The sequence below is a fragment of the Lissotriton helveticus genome, chromosome 6, assembly GCF_964261635.1.
Source record: "Lissotriton helveticus chromosome 6, aLisHel1.1, whole genome shotgun sequence".
Taxonomy (NCBI): domain Eukaryota; kingdom Metazoa; phylum Chordata; class Amphibia; order Caudata; family Salamandridae; genus Lissotriton; species Lissotriton helveticus.
Genome location: NC_136067.1, coordinates 1,738,179,239 through 1,738,201,323, shown reverse-complemented (window position 1 = coordinate 1,738,201,323; position 22,085 = coordinate 1,738,179,239). Strand labels below are relative to the sequence as shown.

General features: G+C 44.5%; 1 protein-coding gene across 19 annotated transcripts in view; it reads right to left on the bottom strand.

Annotated features, from left to right (window-relative positions):
- The window catches only part of NRXN1 (neurexin 1), a 1,652,744-nt gene that overhangs the window by 833,074 nt on the left and 797,585 nt on the right, over positions 1–22,085 (bottom strand). For all 19 annotated transcript variants that reach the window (XM_078649604.1, XM_078649606.1, XM_078649614.1 and 16 more), the window contains one exon: positions 14,358–14,796. In XM_078649604.1, coding sequence (XP_078505730.1) covers positions 14,358–14,796 — 439 coding nt within the window. The remainder of the gene's footprint in view (positions 1–14,357; positions 14,797–22,085) is intronic.

Below are 22,085 nucleotides of genomic sequence, written 5' to 3'. Positions count from 1 at the left end.
GGCAGGAGAGAAGGTCAAACAGCACCAAAATGTATACAAACAATGGTATGACAAGAAGCATGGTGTGAAGTTTCAAAGGTGGGAAGTGGGGGACATGGCGCAAGCCAGAAGGAACGTTAAATTGGGGACTGACATCAGCAAGTTCTATTCTCCCAGCAGAATTGTCAAAGTGTTAAAAAATGTTGTTCAGTTTGAAAATGGTCAATGGTGGAGTTGCGACAACATTGTGAAAGTGCAGCCATAACCCTTCCCTTCAGGAATCACTGTTACTCCCCTTGGGAAGCCTGTTAGCCTGTTCATGTGCATCAGCATCCTTTTGGGGCATGTCTAGTGGGAACTCTTTGTAAGGAAGGGAGATGTGTTAGAACCTGGGTTGGTACATTCCATCCACCCCTTTCCCCTGACCCCTGTTGGGTTCTCCCACTGTGAAGCTTACTATAGAATGTTCAAGTGTTCTCCAGTGAGGAGAGTGGATAACCATTAAACCAGTTGTACTGCTTCAGCTGTGTCCTGTGTCTCAGTACTTCTATATTTCCAACATATATTTTATGTTTTGCACGTACAGGTAATAAAAAAAAACCTCAACGTCATTTTTCACTGTGGCAAGGCTGGCTTTCCCATAAGAAAGCACAGGGAGACAATGTGTCACCCAGAAACCTACTGGCACCCTAATTAGGTATGACATGCCTCCCGGAGCTGAGTCAAAGGGCGAGGGGCTGAAACTCCTCTGACAGGATGTTATTTTGTGCCATGCCCAGGAACTCAATTAGCTTCAAAGGGAATCTACCCTGTCACAGGCAGATGTAGTTCACATCTGAGCCTGCCTCTTCTATTGTCCTGCAATTCAGCCAGGCTATACTCCCAGCGGGAGATGAACTGCCTCAGAACCAGTTTGCCCATTATCATAGCCACACCTCTGTTTGGGCACAGAGAGCTCTGCACAGGGACAAGAAAAGCTGTGCTATGTTGGATTTAGCTTAAGAGGGCACTTTGGGATAGTTTATAGTAAAACACACAGGGGTTTTTGCAAAAGTGGGTAGGGTCACCCCAACAAACCTTTATACTATTGGGTAGGAAGTGGCCAGGAGTTTTCACCACGAGTGGCCGGGAGTTTCCCCCACCCACAGGATGGCACTGGGCATAAATGTGGAAATCCCTTCAGAACCTTACTAGACCTCTTGAATACAGATGGACTGCACCTCCTGGTGGGGCCAGTGAGGAGAAACTCAAGGGCTGTACCTGCTCCCACCTACACCCAAGACTGAAAAGTGGACTCCAAGGGTCAATTGGCTAATTGTGGTGTCCCTATGGTCTTGGAGCCCTTAGATAAGTGTCAGTGTGTACCTCTCCTACCTAACCCTAAAGACTGGGGTTGTGACATGTTTTCAAAGAATTTTGTTGGATAATTGACAGAGCACAAACCTGGCAAGCTATTCTACCAAAAGTGCATTGCCACCTGGGCAAAGATTTCAGGTTTCTCCCACTCATAGCTTTTCTACTTCAGCAAATCCATTGACTCTGACACGACAGATAAGGTATCCAGCATTAAGGATGCCCTGTTTGGAAACAGCATGCAGGTATGCCCAGATGGAGGTGTCTAAACTCCTAAAAAGTGAGTACGGCCAAAGGTACAAATCTTCATTGTGCAAAGGGGCCAAAAGTATCTGGCTTTGAAGGAACCTCCCTTGGGTGAATGTATGCTGCTTGGTGCTTTCTTGCTAAATATCAACTGCTTCACCAAAACTTTGTCTGGTGGCTATCCGGCTTTGAGGAAACCATTTCAAGGTATAGACTGCTACCTTGTCCAACTGAGGAATTTTGACTTCTATTTCAGAGACAAAGTCAAAAGGTAAAACTTTCATCCTGAAGGAACCTGGTCTCTGTATCAAACCCACGTTCCATTGGGCCACCATTACACTTTACTCTTGTCCAGTTTAGCATGACCAGTGGGCTGTGGTTGGAACTTTGCACATTTTGGCACTATCTAAAACTTAACAAATTCATATCTCTAGTTCTCATTCCACCAGCTCTGGTGTCTGGCAGCACCTCTCCATTCAGGGGGGTGCATGAGTCCAGGGAGAGGGATGAGGGGGAATGCAGTTCCCATTGGAAGGGCCAGTAGATCATGGGTTGCCAGCTCTGAGGTCAGAGCCCCCCAGGACTGACCCTGATGAGGCCACTTCTGGCCTGGGGGTCTTCATGATCTGTCAGATGGACAGGAGGCGGGAGACCTGCACCAGGCAGACTCTTACACACTTCCAGAGGAGTATGTTTCCCTTGGGGGGTTGATGTACTCCCCCATAAGTCCTGGTTTGCCAGGAAAAGGTCCAGCCTAAGGGTACAGACCCTGGGTTTGAGTGCCAGGTTCAGGGTGTCCCCACTGACCTGGAGAAAGGGGCAACATCTAACAGTACCCCTACCGGGTTGTCTTTTGAGGGCCCTGCTCCAGGTGAGAGGGTGCATGGCCCCTGTAAGGGGGTTGGGAGAGGGCAGCCTCATCCCTGACCTCTGCCCAGTCTAAGGGTACAGACCCTAGGCTGGGATCCCAGTTGCAGGATAGAACCTCTGAACTTGTGAGCAAATTGTGCAGGGCACCTGCCACAGGTGCCCTGACAATTCAGGAAGGGGTACTGCTACAGGTGAGAGGGTGCAGAACCCTGAGGAGGAGGACTGGGTGTGGAAAGCCCACCCTAGCCTCCTGTCCTGCCGCTGGGTACAGGCCCAGGGCTGGTGAGTCAGTGTCAGGATGACATCCCTGACCCGACCGGAGGGAGAGTGGACACAGGGTGCCAAGCACCTGGGGCTACTGCCCCACACTCTCTGATGCCACAGATGTTCAAGAGCCCTGAGAGGCATATGGCCTGGGTCTCATCACTGACAAATGTCAGTAGCCACTCTGGCTTGTTGTCCTGGTGGTCAGGGTGGCCCCTGGGGGCGACAGGAGTCACACCCCAAGGGTTGACTGGACCACTCCACTGTGTTGTCCATGCGGGTACTGTCTGCCTGTTGGGACACACCTGTGAGCAAGCTAAGGTTAGGTGCTGCGCAGATGGTGTCCCCAGGTGAGGAGAAGGATTCCCCATGGATTTGTTTATTGGCCTCTGAGAGTATGGACAGAGAGATCCAACTGGGTTCAGAAAGGTGTCGAACCAGAACGTGCCCCTGCTGTGGGTGGGCCAGGTCTAGGTTCTATCACCTCAACCACGGAAGCCCATCAATGGATTGATTAGTCTACCCTGGCTTTAGGCTGGAAGCGGGTTGTGTTAGACGGGGGCTGTTACAGCAGTTTTATCCCCAGATTTTTTGCTTTGTGGCCTTCTGTTTTTGACCTGTTTTTGTTGGTTTTATTCTTTGGGCACTTTGCCACTGCTGACTAGAAGCAAGGGACCCTATTTGGAAAGGTACCTACCTCTGCCAACTAGAGACCCCCATTTCTAATACTTGTCAATGTCATCACGGAGCGTCACATAATGTGTTTCAACATTTCAAGAATGAAACATCACAACAGGGAAGTAAAAAAAAAAGAAGAAAACCAAATCCACCCTAAATCCTACTCTCCTTTATCTTCCCACCTATTATCAACCTATAGCAGTAAGTGAGGCAGTCAAAGCCACATGAAGACCATCAGCCCATACACCATTCAGTATGTTTATCTGAATTGTTTCTCTGTAGATATGATTAGAGGGAAAGAGAGAGAACTAATACGGGTCTAGGAAGAGCAAACAGCTGCAACTTAGGATCATATGGCCGCAACACAGTATAGCATGAGGAGGTGAGTTTTTGGAGCCAATAGTCCCACCGACCTGCAGTGGTTATTAAGGTGCCTATTCTTCCCACAGCGGTGGAAAGAGAAAAAACTTATTGGCTGCCACATAGAGGCAGAGGGCAGACCTGCAACAAAGGATCACATGACCACAACACAGTACAGGGTGAAGAGGTGGGCTTTCAATGCCACTAGCCCCAACCTCCTGAAATGGTTCTTAAGGTGCACATTCTTCCTGCATCACGAGCCACGCTCAACCAATGCTTAAAGGTAAAGTTGGGCCCATCTGCGCCCATTATAGCCCACAAGAGGTTCGGCTGGTAAACCACCCTCGCATATACTGTTGTCCTGCAGGATTTCCTTGCGAGCCATGCACGTAGAATCAAGGCTTTTAATTGCAGTGCAGCCATTTCTTATTTTTCTGGCTCTGGTTCTGGATTAGAATCTTATTTTCATTGTAGCAAACATAGCCATGGGGAAGAGGAAAGTCAACTTATCAAATGTGGCTGACAAACGGCCAAGTACAAATATGACCATTTTATTGTTTATCTATAATTCAGGGAAGCCCTTACTGAGGAAACTTCTAGTGAGGAAGACCATCTGGCCCTAAACGGCAGTACGGTCAACCCTTTAAGGGACCAAGTGGAGTCTTTTTCCATTGAAGTTTTTACTGAAGGTACTTCCAATTTATGTGGCTCAACACACAGTAAAGTTGCACCTGTAGACCACACTCTGAACCCCAAATGCGCATCAGGTCGAAAAGCAGAAGCACTGTGATAACAAGCAAGTCCCACCATGGAAGCAAGTTAGGACGGGAGGTAACAAAGGGAACCATACACACAATCATGTGCTATTTATGAGGCCTTGCAGTCACCAAGATGCTTTTTTTTAAAACTGGAAATGTAAATTAACTGTTTGTGATGCACTCAATATACAAATTGCTAAAATGTAGAAGGTGGGGGAATTGGGAGGATCTGTGGGGCTCATCCCTATGTAAATGACAATTCTCTTGAGTAAAACAGCTTACTTGACCACCACTACACATAATGTTTCCAACATTCCCCTTTAGTACCACCTCAGCAGGCACTACCAATCTCGTTCATCAGAGACCAACATGAGGGACGGGGCTGCTGGCGGTATAGCTGACAACACAGCTAATGTTACTCTATTACCTCTGAACTTTCCGTCAGCTTCCCATGTGGCTCAGCCAAGTGATCGTACTGGTAGGAACTCTCTTCATAATAACACTCAGAGCATAGACCTTAAGCGACCAGGAAGGGAACCCAACAACCAGTTTTTTGGGGGGATAAGCCTTGCGATTTGGTCATTCAGTTGCCACCCGGATCTAGCCCCTATGTATTAGTGATGGCCGATGTACCCTCTTAAGGGCAAGGAAATTGAAAGGTATCAGCAGCTCAAAAACAAAGTCACACACTGGCTGAGGGGTATAGTAAACCTTGATCAGTCCTTATTTGAAGAGATTATAATGGTCCGGAGAGTGGGCTGGATAAGGAACTCCCATTAAACATGCCAAGGCAACTGTATAGTCATACACTTTTGTAATGCCATGAGGGTGAGCTACATCCTTTACAATCATACTGCTTCAAGAAGTACAATGCTAGTACTCACCGTGGACTTGTTCTATAAACCCAATAAATATGAGGCTGATGTTAAGAGGGGGCAAATCTCAGGCAGAGTGGTGGTCCAGTCCAAATGTAACATCAGAATTAGGGTTCCAGCCTACACTATAGGAACTGCTTTGAACCACTGAGCTGGGTAAATGGCCCAGAATGAATGGCCCTCTACTCCTGGAGTAGGAAACTCTGTTATTTTTAATGTCTCAAGCCCACTCAGAGACTTTAAAGTGTTAAGCTGGAATATATCAGGGGTCCACAGCAAAATATCTGCTGAGGAGTGGATTAAGAAGATTTGCACTTATGATATCATTAGCCCTCACAAGACTTGGAATACAAATGGGGTTATATACCGAGACGAACATGTTACATTTGCCTCCACAGCCATTCCTTCCTCTCATGTTAGAGCCAGAGGGGGAGTAGCAACAACAATGTTAATTAAACTGTGTTTGAGCAGTAAATCGGAGGTGATTGCCTTTAACTCACCCAACATCCTAGGTATTCTTTAGTCTTTTCCAAAATCACACGGGGTGTTGACAGGAAATGTTTATAATTCAACCTCAGTTAGAGATGAGTATCACAATGTCGGGATTCTTAGAAAGATTTTACTTGATTTTTCCCATTGTGCGCCCAATTATCAAATATTGATCAGTCAGCTACATCTCAAACAAACCAAGTAGGGTGATTTGTTCAATAACTTGCCCTCAGATTATAATCTCGTTAATTTGTTTAACAAGGGGGAATCTAGTCTTGAAGAGAGGGCTCCCATGTTTAATGGGGGGGTAGGTCTATAATTGATTATATTTTTATTTCAGCAGGTTAATTTTTTCTCCTTGTAAACGTTAAAGTGGAATAGGATATACACAGTGATCATAGCCCTCTCTTGGCCACTTTTTTGTAAGATGAGATGTCCTAAGATTCTGGGTACTTATATAAGGAATCAGTCAGATCAAAGATCAGGGTCGAAGGGTAAATTGGGCTGAGATCATAGATGTTGACTTTATAATAAATGTTTTTTCTACTTGCCCTCACCACTTTGCCTGCATTGCCGCCTGAACCGGGGACTCCAGCCCACAAGAGCCCTCACACCAGGAATTGCCAACGTGAGTTTTTTGCTCCCGGAGGGGCTTAGTCATTGCAGGGCTCCCGCAGCACAGGAGCACTCATCGCCACTTTGCCTGCATTGCCGCATGAATCGGAGACTCCAGCCCCCAAGAGGCCTTGCGTCAGGAGGCACCGATGTGGGTTAATTGCGCCCGGAGGCACATACAGTCATCGCGGCGCTCCCCCAGCACGGGACGCACACGGTCGTGACGGGCACCGCCCTGGTGAAGCCCAGGCCAAGGGCGGGCCCGTCTGCACCCGTCTGTGGCTGTGTGAGGCCGGGTCAGGCTCACTCTCCTATTTGACAGAATTATCATCTACGCTAACTTGGGCTGGAGCGGTGGAATTCTTTTGTACTTCGGCACGGTGATAGAGGGTCAAGGAAGCAACCTAGGGCTGGTGATGGATGACTGCAGGATAGTGATGATTGAACAAGCTTATGTGAGTACTTTCTTCTTCGTTACCCCTCTCTTTTCTTTTATAGGCCATCATTTGGCTTAAAATCGCCCCAATATTTTGCAGGACAGAACAGGAGGAGGGCTTTACCCTGGGCGAGGGACCCGTGAATGTAAGCAATGCATTTGCACCATTGAGGGACCTGAATGAAATTGGTTGACTACAAGAAGGGGGGGGTCGGGGGGAGGGAGGAGGGTAGAGCTATTGACATCCAGCCTGAAACCATTGGTACATCATGTGTGAATGAGCTGACGAATTCAGGGATAATAACACAAACCCCCCATGAGTGCATGGATCCATCACAGTTGGCACTACATAGCATAGAGAGGGCTACCATTGCCCCTATTATCGCCCCACCCCTTGCCTCCCAGGAGGGGTGTATAGCGGGCGATCTAAAAATAATCTAATGGAATGTAGCTGGTTTAACCAGCAAGTTTATGGACAAGCATTGGCTCCATTATTTTAGGGATTTCCATATAACTTGCCTCCATTGAAGGTTATAAAACTTTCTTCTGCCCAGAATTAAGGTCGGGTTCAGGGAAAGCAAGGGGGCCCTAATATTTATAGACCTGAGAATTTACGGTAGGTGGAAGACCCTGTCATGGGATTTGAATGTCGCCCAAGGACTTACACTCTTAAATAACACCTACAGGCTAGTTTCAATAAATTTTTATAACGCAAAATCACACTCTAAGGGATCGACTAGCCTCGATGAATTAAATATACGGCTGGAGCAAATACATGATGTAGGTCTGTCACAGTTCAAATTAATTTTAGTCAGAGAATGTATTCATCATCTGTGTCCTAACTTAAGGGTGATCCATTATGATTGGTCATCCTGTACACTTAGAGAGGGTCCACACATGGTACATAATAAGGAAGGGCGGGACTTGAGTGGCCTTTTAAACACCTATGGGTTATCTCACCCACAGGACTTGATTGCCAACCAGCCGGATATAGCTGTGCCCCTACTTACAATGGAAGAGGCTGCTCATCAATTATTGACTTTATTTTTCTTTCCCTTACACTGAGAAGGTTTATATTCTTTTTTTAATATCAACTATAGCTTATTAGTGACCATAATCCGGTGACCATGTCACTTGTTGCCCCTCGTCATCACCCAGCACCAGACAGAGTAACGGTGTATGATTTCAGCAATTGATCAACATAGGGGATTACGCTGGGCACAGGTAGACACTGTTGCTTTTAAATGTTCACTTTTTAATATAGGTAAGCAGGTGATTCTGAAATGTCTAGACTCAGAAGTGCAAGGGGATGAACTAGCCGAGGCCTTTAGTGATATCGCACAATTAGTGGATGGTTTCCTCAAAGCACCATCTCTCTCCCCTAGTACGGACGCCCCAAGATGTTTTGATGGGCAATGCTCTCAGACCCTCAGAGATTTAAAATTGGCCCTCAAACAGTCGCCTAGAGACAGGGATTTGGTGGCAAACTCTATAAAATTTATAAGCAAGCTGTCAAGGGGCGGAAGGGTCAACAACAACCAAAGGCCTGGGAGGAGGTAACAGAGGCATCTGAGATAAAGGACTCCACCCATTTCTGGAGGGTCGTTAACAACCCATGTTTTAAAGATTCGAATAACAATGGCAGGTTCACTTAGAGGGTTTGTACAATCACCCCCAACGAGCAGAGCAACCTCAGGCCCCAAGTACTGAGCAGAGAACTGACCCCATTACCTTCTCTCTGGACAAGGTGAGAATAGGAATCGAGGGTCTCCATGGAACGAGGCGCCGGGACCAGATGGGATCCCGCCAGACCTCTTCCGATGTAACACAGAGGTATGGGCGCAGTTCTTAGTGAGGGTTTTATATGTGGCAGTAGCATCAGTAACGCCAGCATCATGGCCCAATGCCACCATTGTTCCGATCTTTAAGACAGAAGATAGTGTCAGCCCACATTGTTATCGCCCCTTAACTCTTATTGATGTGAAAGTGAAGGTTCTGGGGCAGGTGGTTTTAATCAGTTTATCGGAATGGGCAGAGGTCAACCAGATTATAACAGATGTCCAATATGGGCTCCGACCTAGTAAATCCACTGCAGATCAATGCCTCAATCTTTATCTTATCACTGCTAAATATGCATTAGCCAAATCAGGGGCATTGTATTTAGCGTTTATGGACATCACTATAGCCTTTGACCAAGTGAACTGATGTAAACTCTGGACACTCATGGGAGAACTCGGGTGGACCCGGCAATAATTAACAACCTAATGGCCCTACACTCGAATACCATGGCAGTAGTTAGATATACACAGGAGTGGACAACCACGGATCATTTCAACAATTCTAGCGTGGTCAGACAAGGTTGTTTATTAGCGCCGTTTTTGTTTACATTAAATATCAACTGTCTTGACTCTGCCCTGATGGCCTTAGAAGCAGACACCCCGAGGATAGGCACAAAACCGGTCCCTGTTCTGCTCTATGCAGACGACGCTGTACTCCTCGTACGTACCCCACAGGGCCTGCAGCTTTTAATAGATGGTTTTGTGACTTTCACAAATAAGATAAATCTGTCTCCTAATCTACCTAAATCATACATAATGGAAATTTGGAAGAAGTGCATGAAGCCTCATAATTACACAATAAGCACACACACCTTAGGTAAAGTATGGGCCTTCTCATACCTGCGCATTTTATTCAACGGAAAACTGAATTTTAAACATTTATTAGAGGAGAAGTGCCTTGGTTTGATAGGTCCACTGGAGTAATTGCTAACTTTGCTCATAGATTAGGCGGTTGGTCACCTGGGTCGATTTTAAAGTTATATAACTACCTTTGCTGTTCCACAGTTTTTTATGGTAGCAAGGTTTGGGGATTTAAGGTGGTAAACAAATTACAAATTGAAGAGAATAAACATTTCAGGCGCTTACTGTGAGTCCCTCACAGCACCCCTGAGCATATTGTTCATGAGGAATTGGGGTCTAAATAAGTTTCTGACATGGTGGCTGTTAAACCCTACAAACCTACCTTAGCAACCCTGCACTGGCTGCCTATTAAGAAAAGAATTCTATTTAAAGCTCTTCTCTGGTGCTATAGAATTATCTCTGATAAAGCACCGTCCTACCTGGCTGACCTCGCCGTTCCCTATGAGCCTAACAGATCCCTTCGCTCCATGGGCACGGGTTTGCTCAAGATTCCTCGGATAAAAAAAGCTCGAATGGGTGGCCGTTCGTTCCGCTCATTGGCAGCCAACAAATGGAACTCTCTCCCCGCCAACATCAGGCTTTCTAGTAATGAGCTCACCTTTAGAAAACTCCTAAAAACTCATCTTTTCACCCTGTAGGTCTCTTCCGCAGCCCCCTGATTCTTCTCCACAGCGCAGGGACACGCCTGTTGGCGTCACCATGCGCTCTATAAACCCCTTTAATAATAATTAATAATAAACCCCATATTGTGCTGGGTGAAGATCTGTTCCAACAAAGAGGCAGGCTTTCATAGGCTGGTAAACCAGGACAGTCTTTCCCTTGATCATGCGCTACAAATCCTGTGGTTAAAATATGTAAAGGACACCCTCTCTCCATGAGTGTGCAGACCTGTTTATTAATCCTGATGAGTTGGGATCACAGTAAAAGCGCTTATCCAAGATCTGATTTTTTCATAAGTTAACGCGCAACGTGAAGATAGGGAGCTTAACAAGCCCACGGTTAGAGAACACATTTTAGTTAAGTCAACACAGGGCATGGAACCATATATATCTCTTACAACTAGTGCACTTGACAGATTTTTAATTACATGTTTTAGGCTGAACTTATTTAATCACCTATTTGCTGTACCCTCTGGCTTTAGGGTACACATAGAACATAAAGGACCCTGTGGCTGCAACAATAGGTCTCCACAGGACACCTTACATTTTGTCCTCCTCTGTCCACACTACTCATACCCAAGAAGAGAGTTCCTGAAGGGGCTTTTAAGAAAGATTAGATTTAAACCGACACACGTTGCCTTACTGTTTTTACAATTGTCATCAGATGTTTTTACACTTTTCTTTGTCTCAATTTTTTTACGATCTGCTTTAAAGTTAAGAACCACTAGGGATATTTGAAGCCCATAAGAGTCTTCGCTAATTTTGCACTGAATATTGCGGCTAAAAAAGTATCAACCAAGGATTTTATTGTTTATATACTCTTTAACCTGTAGTAAAATTTGCTGGAGGCACTGTGAAATTAAGAGACCGTGGGGGGCATTTAAACAGGTTAGAAAATCAGTTTGGGAAGTAATAATAATAATAATAATCTTTATTCAGCATATAAAAATATGACCATAAAAGAAACATATTAAAATATATATACATCAGGCATGAACATATTTTATATATAAAATGTGTTTTAATGTACATATGGTTTCTTTTATAAAATCTGTTCATGCCTGATGTACACATATTTTAAGATGTTTCCTTTTTGGTCATATTTTAATATGCTGAATAACGATTATTATTATTATTATTATTAGTACTTGCCAAACTGATTTTTTAACCTGTTTAAAGGCAAAATCCATTAATCCACTGATGTCAGTATTTTGGAAGCTTTTCCAGCATTTGTGGGTTTATTAAGTTTTCCCTTACAAGAACTGGTCAGTGCCTTCTCCAACCCACTGCAAATGGTTTGATAAGAAGTGCGCCTGAGCTAATAAAAAGCTGCTGGACACCACTGCTTGGCAATTCGGGCTAAACTGCTCCCATGAGGCACAGGGTCAGACTGATTTGCATATGGCCATGTCTGAACTGGGGTGGCAGATTGGGCTAAAGAACAGTGATGGATTAAACCCAGATCTGTTGACTGGGTGTGAGTGTTTGATTGGTTCAGATTCTCCGTCCATCACCACCCCCTTTTGTACCGCTTTGGACACCCGGCAAAGGCAGCCCTGTAATAAGGAAGAGGTGAGGAAGGCTAGGGTCATATAGAGCTTGGTATGAAAAGAATGTAAGAGTAATCTAAAATATGAAGTATGGGAGAGCTGATTGATGGCAAGTGCCTCCCGGGATAGCATGACATTCTGGACGGCACTGAATAGTCCACTGTTTAGCTCAAAGCAGCTGTCAGATCAGGCCTTAACCATCACAGCCCAAGTGTGGACTGGCTATTTTGTGGCAAACCATATCTTGTGCTCAGGAGGACTTGAGGTTTACTTTCCAGGGGTGGATGTGTCTATACCTTCAGTATAAACTCCTGGACCTGAGAGCTGAGAGGGCACCTGCAGATCTGTACAAGTATCAAATTGACTAGTGGGCACCCCTGCCAAACCAGCACCTAAATGCCATTCAAGTTTCTCTGCTGCCCTGATGGCAGCAATCTGTGATTGTGTCTGTGTTCAAAAAGGGGAGTAGAGAAGACACTGCCTGCTACCGACCCATCTCATTGGTGGACTTGGAGGTTAGAATTATAGGCTGTGTACTTTTGGATCATCTCACCGCAAGGGCAAATAATCAGAACATTGGTCAGACATACAATATGGGTTTAGATCAGACTGTGATTCACGCTGAGCAAAACCTCAACTTACATCTGTTGATTACAAAGTATACCCTAGTAAAGGGCGGGGTGGCTGAATTAATTTGGCCTTCATGTACCTCAGGTTTGCATTTGATAGGGTTAATAGAGCTAATAGCTAGCCAATGCCAAGGTCCATGAGGGACGAGACGGCATTCATCCCTTTTTTTCAAGATTTGGACAATGCGCTTACAGTCTCAGAGAAGTATGGCCCAAATGAGGAGTGCACATAGCTCTTTAGTATGAAAGGAGGAGCTCGTCAGGGTTGCATCCTAGTTCACTTTCTTCTCATTTGCATTGTAATTAAAGTTTAATTGAACTGGGGCTAAATGTTCTGAGTGTGGGTGGTCAACTGCTACCTGCCCTTTTATATGCTGATGATGCTGTTTTAGTTGCATGTACAGCAAGGGGCTTGCAACGGCTTTTAGACCATTTTGTTAGTTTTATGGATAGTCTCTATCTTACGACTAATTATAAAAAAATCCATGACATGATGGTTGCCCCAAAAGCACTAAAATCCAAACATCCATGGCAAGGGGATAACATATCGCTAGGGTAGAATATTTTTCTTACCTAGGCATTTTAGATGTTTCTCACCTTAACCGGCAAACGTTGTTAAGCAATAATATGATGATGTTTAAATGTGCCATCCACGGTATTTGTGATTTTGGCTGTAAAATCTGGAGATGCACACCCATCGCATCCTTTACCTCTAGGGTGGCTGTGGAGTAAGAGGCTTTTGCCTAGACTAAGAGTTCAATTAGTCAGTTCATTCTACTCAAAACAGTGAATGGGATGGAACTACTTGAGCCTGGACATGTTTAGTCACCATCATAGGCAGTTGACCTATTTTAGGTTAAACCAGATCAATCACTTAATGTTCTCTAATGGTGGATGGATAAAATAATTTGATCTGCCAATATGTGTCTGTGACAATATTCCAATCCCTGACACTTTGCGTTTTATTATGATTTGGCTTACGTTTGGCAGTTTACGCCACAAATATACACAGCCTCTCCTGTTGTCCATGAACGTCAGGCAGGTGAGACCTGCCTTACTGTTTTTACAACTTTTATCAACACATAAAGTGTGATTCTTTTTATCATTGTTTACATTAATCGGTTAAAGGGAAATTGATGAAGATGTAATTATTTCTGCCGCTGTATTTTTATTATATGCCCTTAGAATTTTTTTTATGGGATGTTCACTTGTGTGTGTACTTTTATGATTTTTATGAGGAAAATCTAATAAAGTTTAAACTCACTGACTGACTGACTGAGTAGAACTGGAGAGGTGGAGTTTGATTAAAACATTGAAGAGCTGGAGTTTAATGAAAACATTGTGTAAGTATTTTAAGATGTTCTATTAATAATGTAATAAAGCAGACGTGTGGCAATTGCAAAGTAATTAGGTAGGAATGATGAGTGATTACCAGGCACTGACTAGCAAGTAAGCGAGGTCAGATCGTGGAGGTGCAGAGGGGGAGGTAAGCGGTGTGCTGCTTGCAGGCAGATTATTGAGGGCAGGTTTCGACGTCGCACAAATAAGAGGCAGTGAAGGTCATTATTTTGAAGCTTTTCAATGACTCGTTGGTGAATGACTTGCTTGTTCTTGCTGTGTGTAGGTGGTATATCTTCACATTGAGTTTAAACTACTCCTAACTTCTCCAGACCAAAAATTATACTGAGATATCAAAAGTTGAACTAGACATTCTATTGTAGACTTTTGTCTTAAGTGTTCAGGGTTAACCACCTATTAGAACACTAAGTTTGTTACAGAAAGGTCCCCATAGGTTTTATGCACAAAGAGATGGTTTTGGGGTACAAAGGATATGCACTCAGAGAAAGTATAAAAAATAACAGACAATAATTTACTGATTTTTCAATAAGTACATTACCTGATCGCCCGTCTCTTTGAAAGTCCACATGATACCAATCTCCGTCATTCACCTTCTTTTGCAACGCCTGTATTTTATTTGTACCTGATCCCATGTCCAACAGAAGGTAGAGGTGACCATCAAGCATCTCTATGGCAAAAAAGTCCACCTTGACCATTTGCGGGTGCTTGGCATCTCTCTGGCGCCTTGGCTTGCCATGGCTAAACAGTATCAGTCCATTTGGCTCTGTGGTACGGAAATCAAAGGATATCGAGCCAGTTTTCTTGGCATTCCACTTTGGCAATGAAATGAAGGATTCAGGGGTCTCAAATGTGATTGGATCCAGAGTTGCCACATTCTCACATTTGAATGCAACAACACCATGGACCTTCATCTTGGCGTCTCCCTGCTTTGCAAGTCGAGACAGCTCCAGCCTGACATCATTGTTTTTGTACACAACCTGCAAATAAAACAAATGTATTTTAATACAGTACCTCTAAATTACCTGGAACAACAATTGCATCTTTGTCAATGGATATCTAGAACTTAGTGTTTACTGCATTTTCTTTTTGTGCTCATCTTCACAGATTTAGGTTTCATTTGATATGAGTACAAACACCAAATGCCACTCTCTTATTGAAGCTCATTGGTATAATATGACACAGTCACACTTAATGTCCATCACTCTCACATCCGCCCCACTGTGTACTGTATTTGATATCTCGAAAGCCTGCATTTCACTCTCTCCTCTCTGCTGATCGAAGGTATTAGGTTTCCTGCTATCTGAGCCATTTATAACGTACCAGTGTAAAATTGCACACAATCTTTCACATATGTAGCAAGGTCAATTTTTGAAGTGTAACAAAGTTCCTGTAGACAGCTTAATTTTCAGCATCCGTCAATCCTATCAATTACAAAGCATGGGGAAGGGGAAAATATGTTGGATGTTGAAAATTAATTTTATATTGAGAGCTCCTTGTACATTCTCTTAAAACAATTCTAAAACCGAAGTCAATTTGAAAAGAAAAAGTCTGAAATAATTATTTTTCTGCATTGATGTCAAATGATTGTACTTAAATTGTTTTTATCTGATCTGCACATATTTAATGGGTTTTATCTGAAGATCATATCACAGCATAGAATGACGCATTTGTAACTACAATGGAGTGAGATTCAAAAGAGTAGACTACTTGTACAAAAAGTTATTCTAATAACAAGGAGATAAACCACCTGGTACCCTACAGTGACGAGGACATTATATTTGGAGCTTTCAGATTGTAATATTATTGATAAATCCATTCCTGAATTTTCTGTGAAGTTCAGGGAGGGAGCTGAACAATTGTGGGAGTAAGTAAAAAAAGAGGCCATTGCTGGGGTGATACAGCAGACCAATGCTGTAATTAGGGGTTGGAGGTTCTCATGGTGTTTCACTTTGCTGAGCGGCATAAAAACTCTACAAGATTCCATGGAGTTCCATGCAGCAAACTCAGCACAAACTCTACCACAAGGCGCTGCAGAGGGCGCTACTTCTTTGCTGCTGCGCAAGTAGATTTCCTACTTGAGCGTCAGGTCACGACCCCCTCGACTGACCGCACTGAGAAAATCTCACCAAGTGTACTCCTCTCACCCGAAAATCATGCTAGGGGGTGCTAATTCTTCCTCTTGCTCACTAACTTACCAGTGGCTAACCGCACAGAGGAAAAACTCTGCCATGAGGTGGTTGGCGGAATTTGGCAGATCTCTGCGTTCATACGGAATGCGGAGTGGCCAAAACTTCGCCAACTAAGCTGAGAGATCACAATTTATCATCCTTCCATAGCTATAATCAGGGTAGGGAGTAAAGGTTAGCCATCCACTGAGAATGGATGCAGAGTCTGTCTAAAACCCAGCTATTAATGCAGGCGTTTGAATCATTTGTGCATCAGTATTTGGCCTCCCATGTGGGTTTGGTGTAGAATCTGACCAAACATTAGGTCCTGCACCCATGCCCATCTGTGCATGGCCAATGGTCCACGGTAGTGGTGGTTGACCGCCTGCAGGAGTGGGGCAGAGGACCTGACTGTCAGAATATGAGTGACAAAAATATCATATGGTATAAATACTGGGTCCTGAGTAATGTTTACAAAACTGTTGTTCCATTTGGTATGCGTTTTATATTTAGGATACAATATTTCTTTAAAAATATAAATTGCCTACAGTTTCGTGGTACCATATACTTACAATGCAGATTTGCTGTATGCTACTGAACAATAAAAAGGCTATAGAGTAGAAGACTAGAGTGAGTGAGAGATCATACCTGGCCCCTACTAAACCATGCACAAGGAAAAGAAAAATGTAGAGTGTATCCATTCATTGCCCAGCATTGAGGCTGGATTTGATATGTTTTTGTTCTGTAAAGGGATCATGTTGCAGGGAAAAGGGAATTCCCTCCTTGGTATGGAAAATTCCCTGTTTCACATCAATGAAAGCCTGCCTTTCAATGTGTCAAATTTTGTTGTTATGTTGTGGTATGTTACAAGCTTTTAAATATTGTAACCATCACCATTTCCAACTGCACCTAAGAGCTGCATACCTCCTGCAACTTTGACCCCTATTGAAATTATAATTACAATAGGACCTTTCAGCACAAACTATGACAAGGAGTACGACGTGCTTGCTCATGGGAAAAAGATTGTGTGACTCAGAAAACATTTTCCGCTAAATGCAGCTCTTCCTCCTGAAAATTCTTAAGTAAATCACTCTGGAGCCTACAGTAAGACACAACTGCTCCCAGCAAATGTTATGTTATGTTATTTTTATTTGTACCGCGCACAGCTGCCCCAGCAAAGGGGCGTCCTGGCGCTTTGATAAGGCAAACACAACACAGCACTGAAAGGAAACAGAGGGGAAATGTAACACATCATAAAGACTAAACAAATAAAAAGGTCTTGATGGCCCGTCTGAACTGAAGGAGCTCATCTATGGCCCGAATTTGCGGAGGGAGAGAGTTCCACCAGCTTGCCGCCAGGACTCGAAAGGAGCGGCCACCAACTCTACTCAATTTAAAATGTGGGACCACTGCTAAGTTCTGACCCAGAGATCTAAGAGTGCGCAAAGGGACATAAGGTGTTACCAAATTCTCTAAGATTTGGGGGGAAGTACCTCTAAGGATTTTAAACGCAAGGCAAAGAACCTTGAATTTAATTCTCTGCTGCACAGGTAGCCAATGGAGAGAGCGCAAGGATTTAGACACCGAGCACCGCCTAGGCAGACCTGTCACCACTCGAACCGCAGCATTCTGAACTCGCTGCAGCCGAGAACGTTCTGATTGGTTGATCCACGCCAGTAGTGAGCTGGCATAGTCCAAACGAGACAGCACTGATGCTTGAACCACCAGTTGTCTCGTGGGTGCATCAAAGAATTTGAGGATAGGTCGAAGTCCTCTAATAATGCCATAGCAAGAAGCTGCCACCGTCTTGGTATGACAAATAAAACTGAGGGATGGGTCAAGCCACACCCCCAAGTTTTTTATCTCTGATGCTGGAGAATGAGTCACACCCAAGTCCGAAGGCCACCACTTGTCACCCCACAATGCCGCCTGTTTACCAACCACCATAATCTCCGTCTTCCTGGTGTTTAACTGGAGACAGTTGGAATTCATCCAGTTAGCCACTGCCCGTAAACCATCACAGAACCTGGGAGCCTCCAAATCTGAGTCCCCACTCAGTGTGACCGCCAGCTGCGTGTCATCTGCGTAAGAGACCATCGTCAGGCCCCACCGTTTGACGACCGCAGCCAGTGGTCTCACATAAAGATGGAAAAGGGTGGGACTCAGCGATGACCCCTGAGGGACCCCCAGTTCTAACGGGTAAGATGACGACTTGCCGGGCGGGATCGCCACCTGGAATGACCTATCCGTGAGAAAAGATCGAAACCAGCCAAGGGCGAGGCCGGAGACGCCCACCTCCTCGAGTCGCTGAAGCAGAATCCCGTGCGAGACCGTGTCGAAGGCGGCACTGAGATCTAATAACAATAGTGCCGCCGTCCAACCAGTGTCAAGCACGGAACGCAGATGTTCGACCATCGAGAGGAGGGCCGTCTCCGTGCTGTGACCCGCACGGAACCCGTTCTGAGTAGGGTCAAGAATGTTAGCCCTAGCCAGATGGTCTGAAAGAGTGGCGTTCACGTGGGCCTCCGCAACTTTCGTGGCCCAAGGAAGTAAGGAGATTAGGCGGTAGTTTTCAGGCTTAAGGGGGTCAAGGGTCGCCTTCTTCAAAATTGGCGTGACTACAGCCTGCTTCCACCTGACGGGAACCACTCCAGAAGAAAGGGACATGTTGATCAGAGACAGAACCGGGGTGCGACAGACCGGCGCCAGCATCTTAAATAGGGCCGGTTTCAACTGATCTACTGGAGATCCTGACTTGGTTTTAAGACTGAGAGAGTCAAACACCTCCATAGATAGGGGAGGCAAGATGGAAAGGCACTCCCCATCACCCAAAATGCAACCAGCCCGCTCCACAGCGGGGGAGCCCGTCGGGAAAGTGCGATAGATGGCTTGCACTTTTTCCCGGAAGAAAGAGGCCAGGCCCTCGCAGTGGGTGTCCGTACATATTTCCGCCGCAGTTGCTCTCTTACCCATCAGATCCTTTAATACCTTAAAAATGAGTTTCGAAGGGTTGGCAGAATTCTGAAACTCATGGGCATAAAAGGAGGCTCGTGTTTGACACACTGCCCTGTGGTAGATTTTAATCTTAGCAAGATAACAAATCTTCAGTTCTGGGTCGAACGACTTCCTCCATAATCTCTCAGCCTGTCTACAGGCTCTTTTAAGAGATGCCAAGGCACTATCGTACCATGGGCTCGGTTCCTTCTCACGGCACTTGGACCAACACATAGGGATCAGAGAGTCAGGGCCCCAGAGATCCACTCGCAGAAGGAGTCATATCCACGATCAACCTCAGCGAGAGGGCCTAAAGGAGCATCCTCAAGCAGATGGTAAAAATCCTCCAATCTTAATTTGTTCCAATGTCGTTTAAGGACGAGTCTGTCCTGAGATAGAAAAGGGGGATCAGACAAGGAGCATGCCATTTTCACCAGCAGATGGTCTGTCCAGACCAGCTGGGAGGTACCAAGAGCTCTAAATCCTTCTAAGTTTGTAAAGAAGGGGTCCAGAATATGGCTGTCTCTATGTGTAGGGGTGGTGATCAACTGAGAGAGTTGTAGCGCCTCAAGATCCGCCAAAAAGCTCCTGATGGCGGGTAAGGAGGGACAGTCAAAATGGAGATTAAGGTCTCCCATAACATTAAAATTCGCACATCTTAGCGCCTCTGTGCTAACATAATCAGGGAGTGCAGCCCTGAAAACCGAGTCACAGCCCGGAGGACGGTAAATTAATAAGCCAGAGAGAGTAAAATGGTGGCTAAACGCAATTTTAAAAAGAGCGCTTTCACACCCAGGAAGTTTAGCAGCTTTCCATTCACACGGATAGCATCGTTTAATGGCCATAGCAATGCCTCCACCTCTAGTCGCCCGATTTAGGGTGAAGATAGCATAGTCTGGGGGGAAGGCCAGGTTAATTATAGAGGAGTCAGAGTCCTGGAGCCAAGTTTCAGTCAGGAAAAGCACATCAGGGGAACCATCGATAAGAAGATCGTGAACCTCCTGATAGTGCTTCACCAATGACCTGGCGTTTAGGCTCCAGATACTCAAGTCCCGCAGTCCTACCTTCTTTTTATGTGGAACTAGGATCCCTAGTGAGCGAATGAGGGATGGGGACTCAAGTGACCAAGCACCACAGCTACAATGATAAGGACCACATAGTGGGTCCACGGGCAGGAGATCGCAGCGTATGGTTGAATCCCGAATGGCCAATAGGTCAGCCCGATTAAACATAATCGGAGACGAAGTCATGATGTCCAATCCCAAATACTTATCCAATCAGGCCGGGTTATCCTTGAGTAATTTACATGTAAGAAATGAGTACGGCACAACCACTAGCATAACATACTTTGGGAATCAGACCAGAATTGTTGAATTGTAAATCCTCAAAAAGCATACACTGCAGTCCTCTCATTGGTATATTGTACAAAGTGCATAGATTATAAATACTACATGAGTGAAGCTCAGAAAAAGTACCAAGGGATGCACTTGTGGTAGCACGTGCCAGTTTCTAAAACTAGGTGTATGCGTGCCTCAAAATAGCCTCTTATATTAGTCTGTAACATTTACTGTGAACATGATCCCAGGATTCTATCATGTATTTCAAACCGCAAAGACTTGTCAGTTGGGTACAGCGGTTTCTGTATGTTATCATCTTGACAAGGCACAGGCAGGCTATCTCTTTTCTATTGTGGCAATAATCCCCAAGTGAATTCAGAAATGTGTATATATTTATCTTCCTGCAACTTTCTTTTTAGAAAAATCATTTGTGCTGATAAAATACGATATATGCAGGGAGGATGGCAAATTAGGTGAACTCTAATGAATGGCTATTCCAGTGTAAGGAGTGTGAATCCTAGCAGCCAGACTGATTGTTCTATTTTCTCTTGTAGCTAAATAGAAATCCATGAAATTGGTAATAGTTTTTTTTTTTACAGAGCTTTGGCCCACATGCATCAACATTGCCATTTGCGATTCCTTATTAGTGAAAAATAAGGATTCGCTAATAAGGAATCGCAAATGGCTATGCATGAAGAAATCGTTAAAAAAATAGCGATTTCTTAAAATTCCTTAATTGCGACTCGCAAATTGCGAATCACAATTAAGGAATACCTCCCCATTCATTCCTATGGGCCTAGAGGCCCATAGGATTGAATGGGAAGACATTCTCAATTTGTGATTCTCAATTAGAGAATCGCAAATTAAGAATGCAATTTCAAGGGTGCCAGGGTGTCAAAAGGACACCCTGTTGCACCCCTGAAATCTGCCTATAAGTACATTTTGCACACGCACATGCCCCAAGGGCATGTGTGTGTGTAAAATGGAACTTTGAAAAATGCACTTTAGTGCATTTTTCAATGTTTTTGCAAATTATCATGAAGGTCAACTTCATGGTAATTTGCTCCCCCTATTAGCGAAATTGCTATTATTTTTAGTTTGATGCATTGCATTTAAGGAATCTCAATTTGAGATTCCTTAAATGCAATCGCAATTTAAGTAATCGCAACTTTGCGATTACTAAAATTGCGAAAAGTACAAAAATTATGATGCATCCCAAAAGTTCAAATTGCATTCGCAAACGGCCGATTTTTGCAATTCACACTATTTCGAATGCAATTTTCAATGATGCATGTGCCCCTTTATATAGTGCAAACTTGACCCGAAGCTATCGTGTATCAGAGCGCTTTACACAAGCACCATTTGCATTACATGAGGACCTGGGGTGCACAGGTGATTATTTATGTGCAGTAAGGGACACATTCCAGCACATAAACTATCATTAATGGCAATTTGCTCCTTCTAAAAAATGAGGAGAAATAAAAGTATTTTTGTCCGTTGGGCCACTCTAACGCCTGCTTTTCAATGGTGTCAGTTTTTGGAGTTGCCTCAGATTTACGCAGCCATGCAAATCTGGGGATGCATCAAAAAGCAATTGGTGGAATGCCCACAGCAACATCCATTGCACCCTTTCATGCACAGTGATTTGTTTAAAGGAGCCGTAGTAACAAGGCCATGAAAAGCCATGCAGGGTGGCTTTGCGTGGCCTTGTAAATATGGGCCAGCACACAGCGCCACTGGAGCGTCAAAAAAAGAGACCCTCCGGTGGCT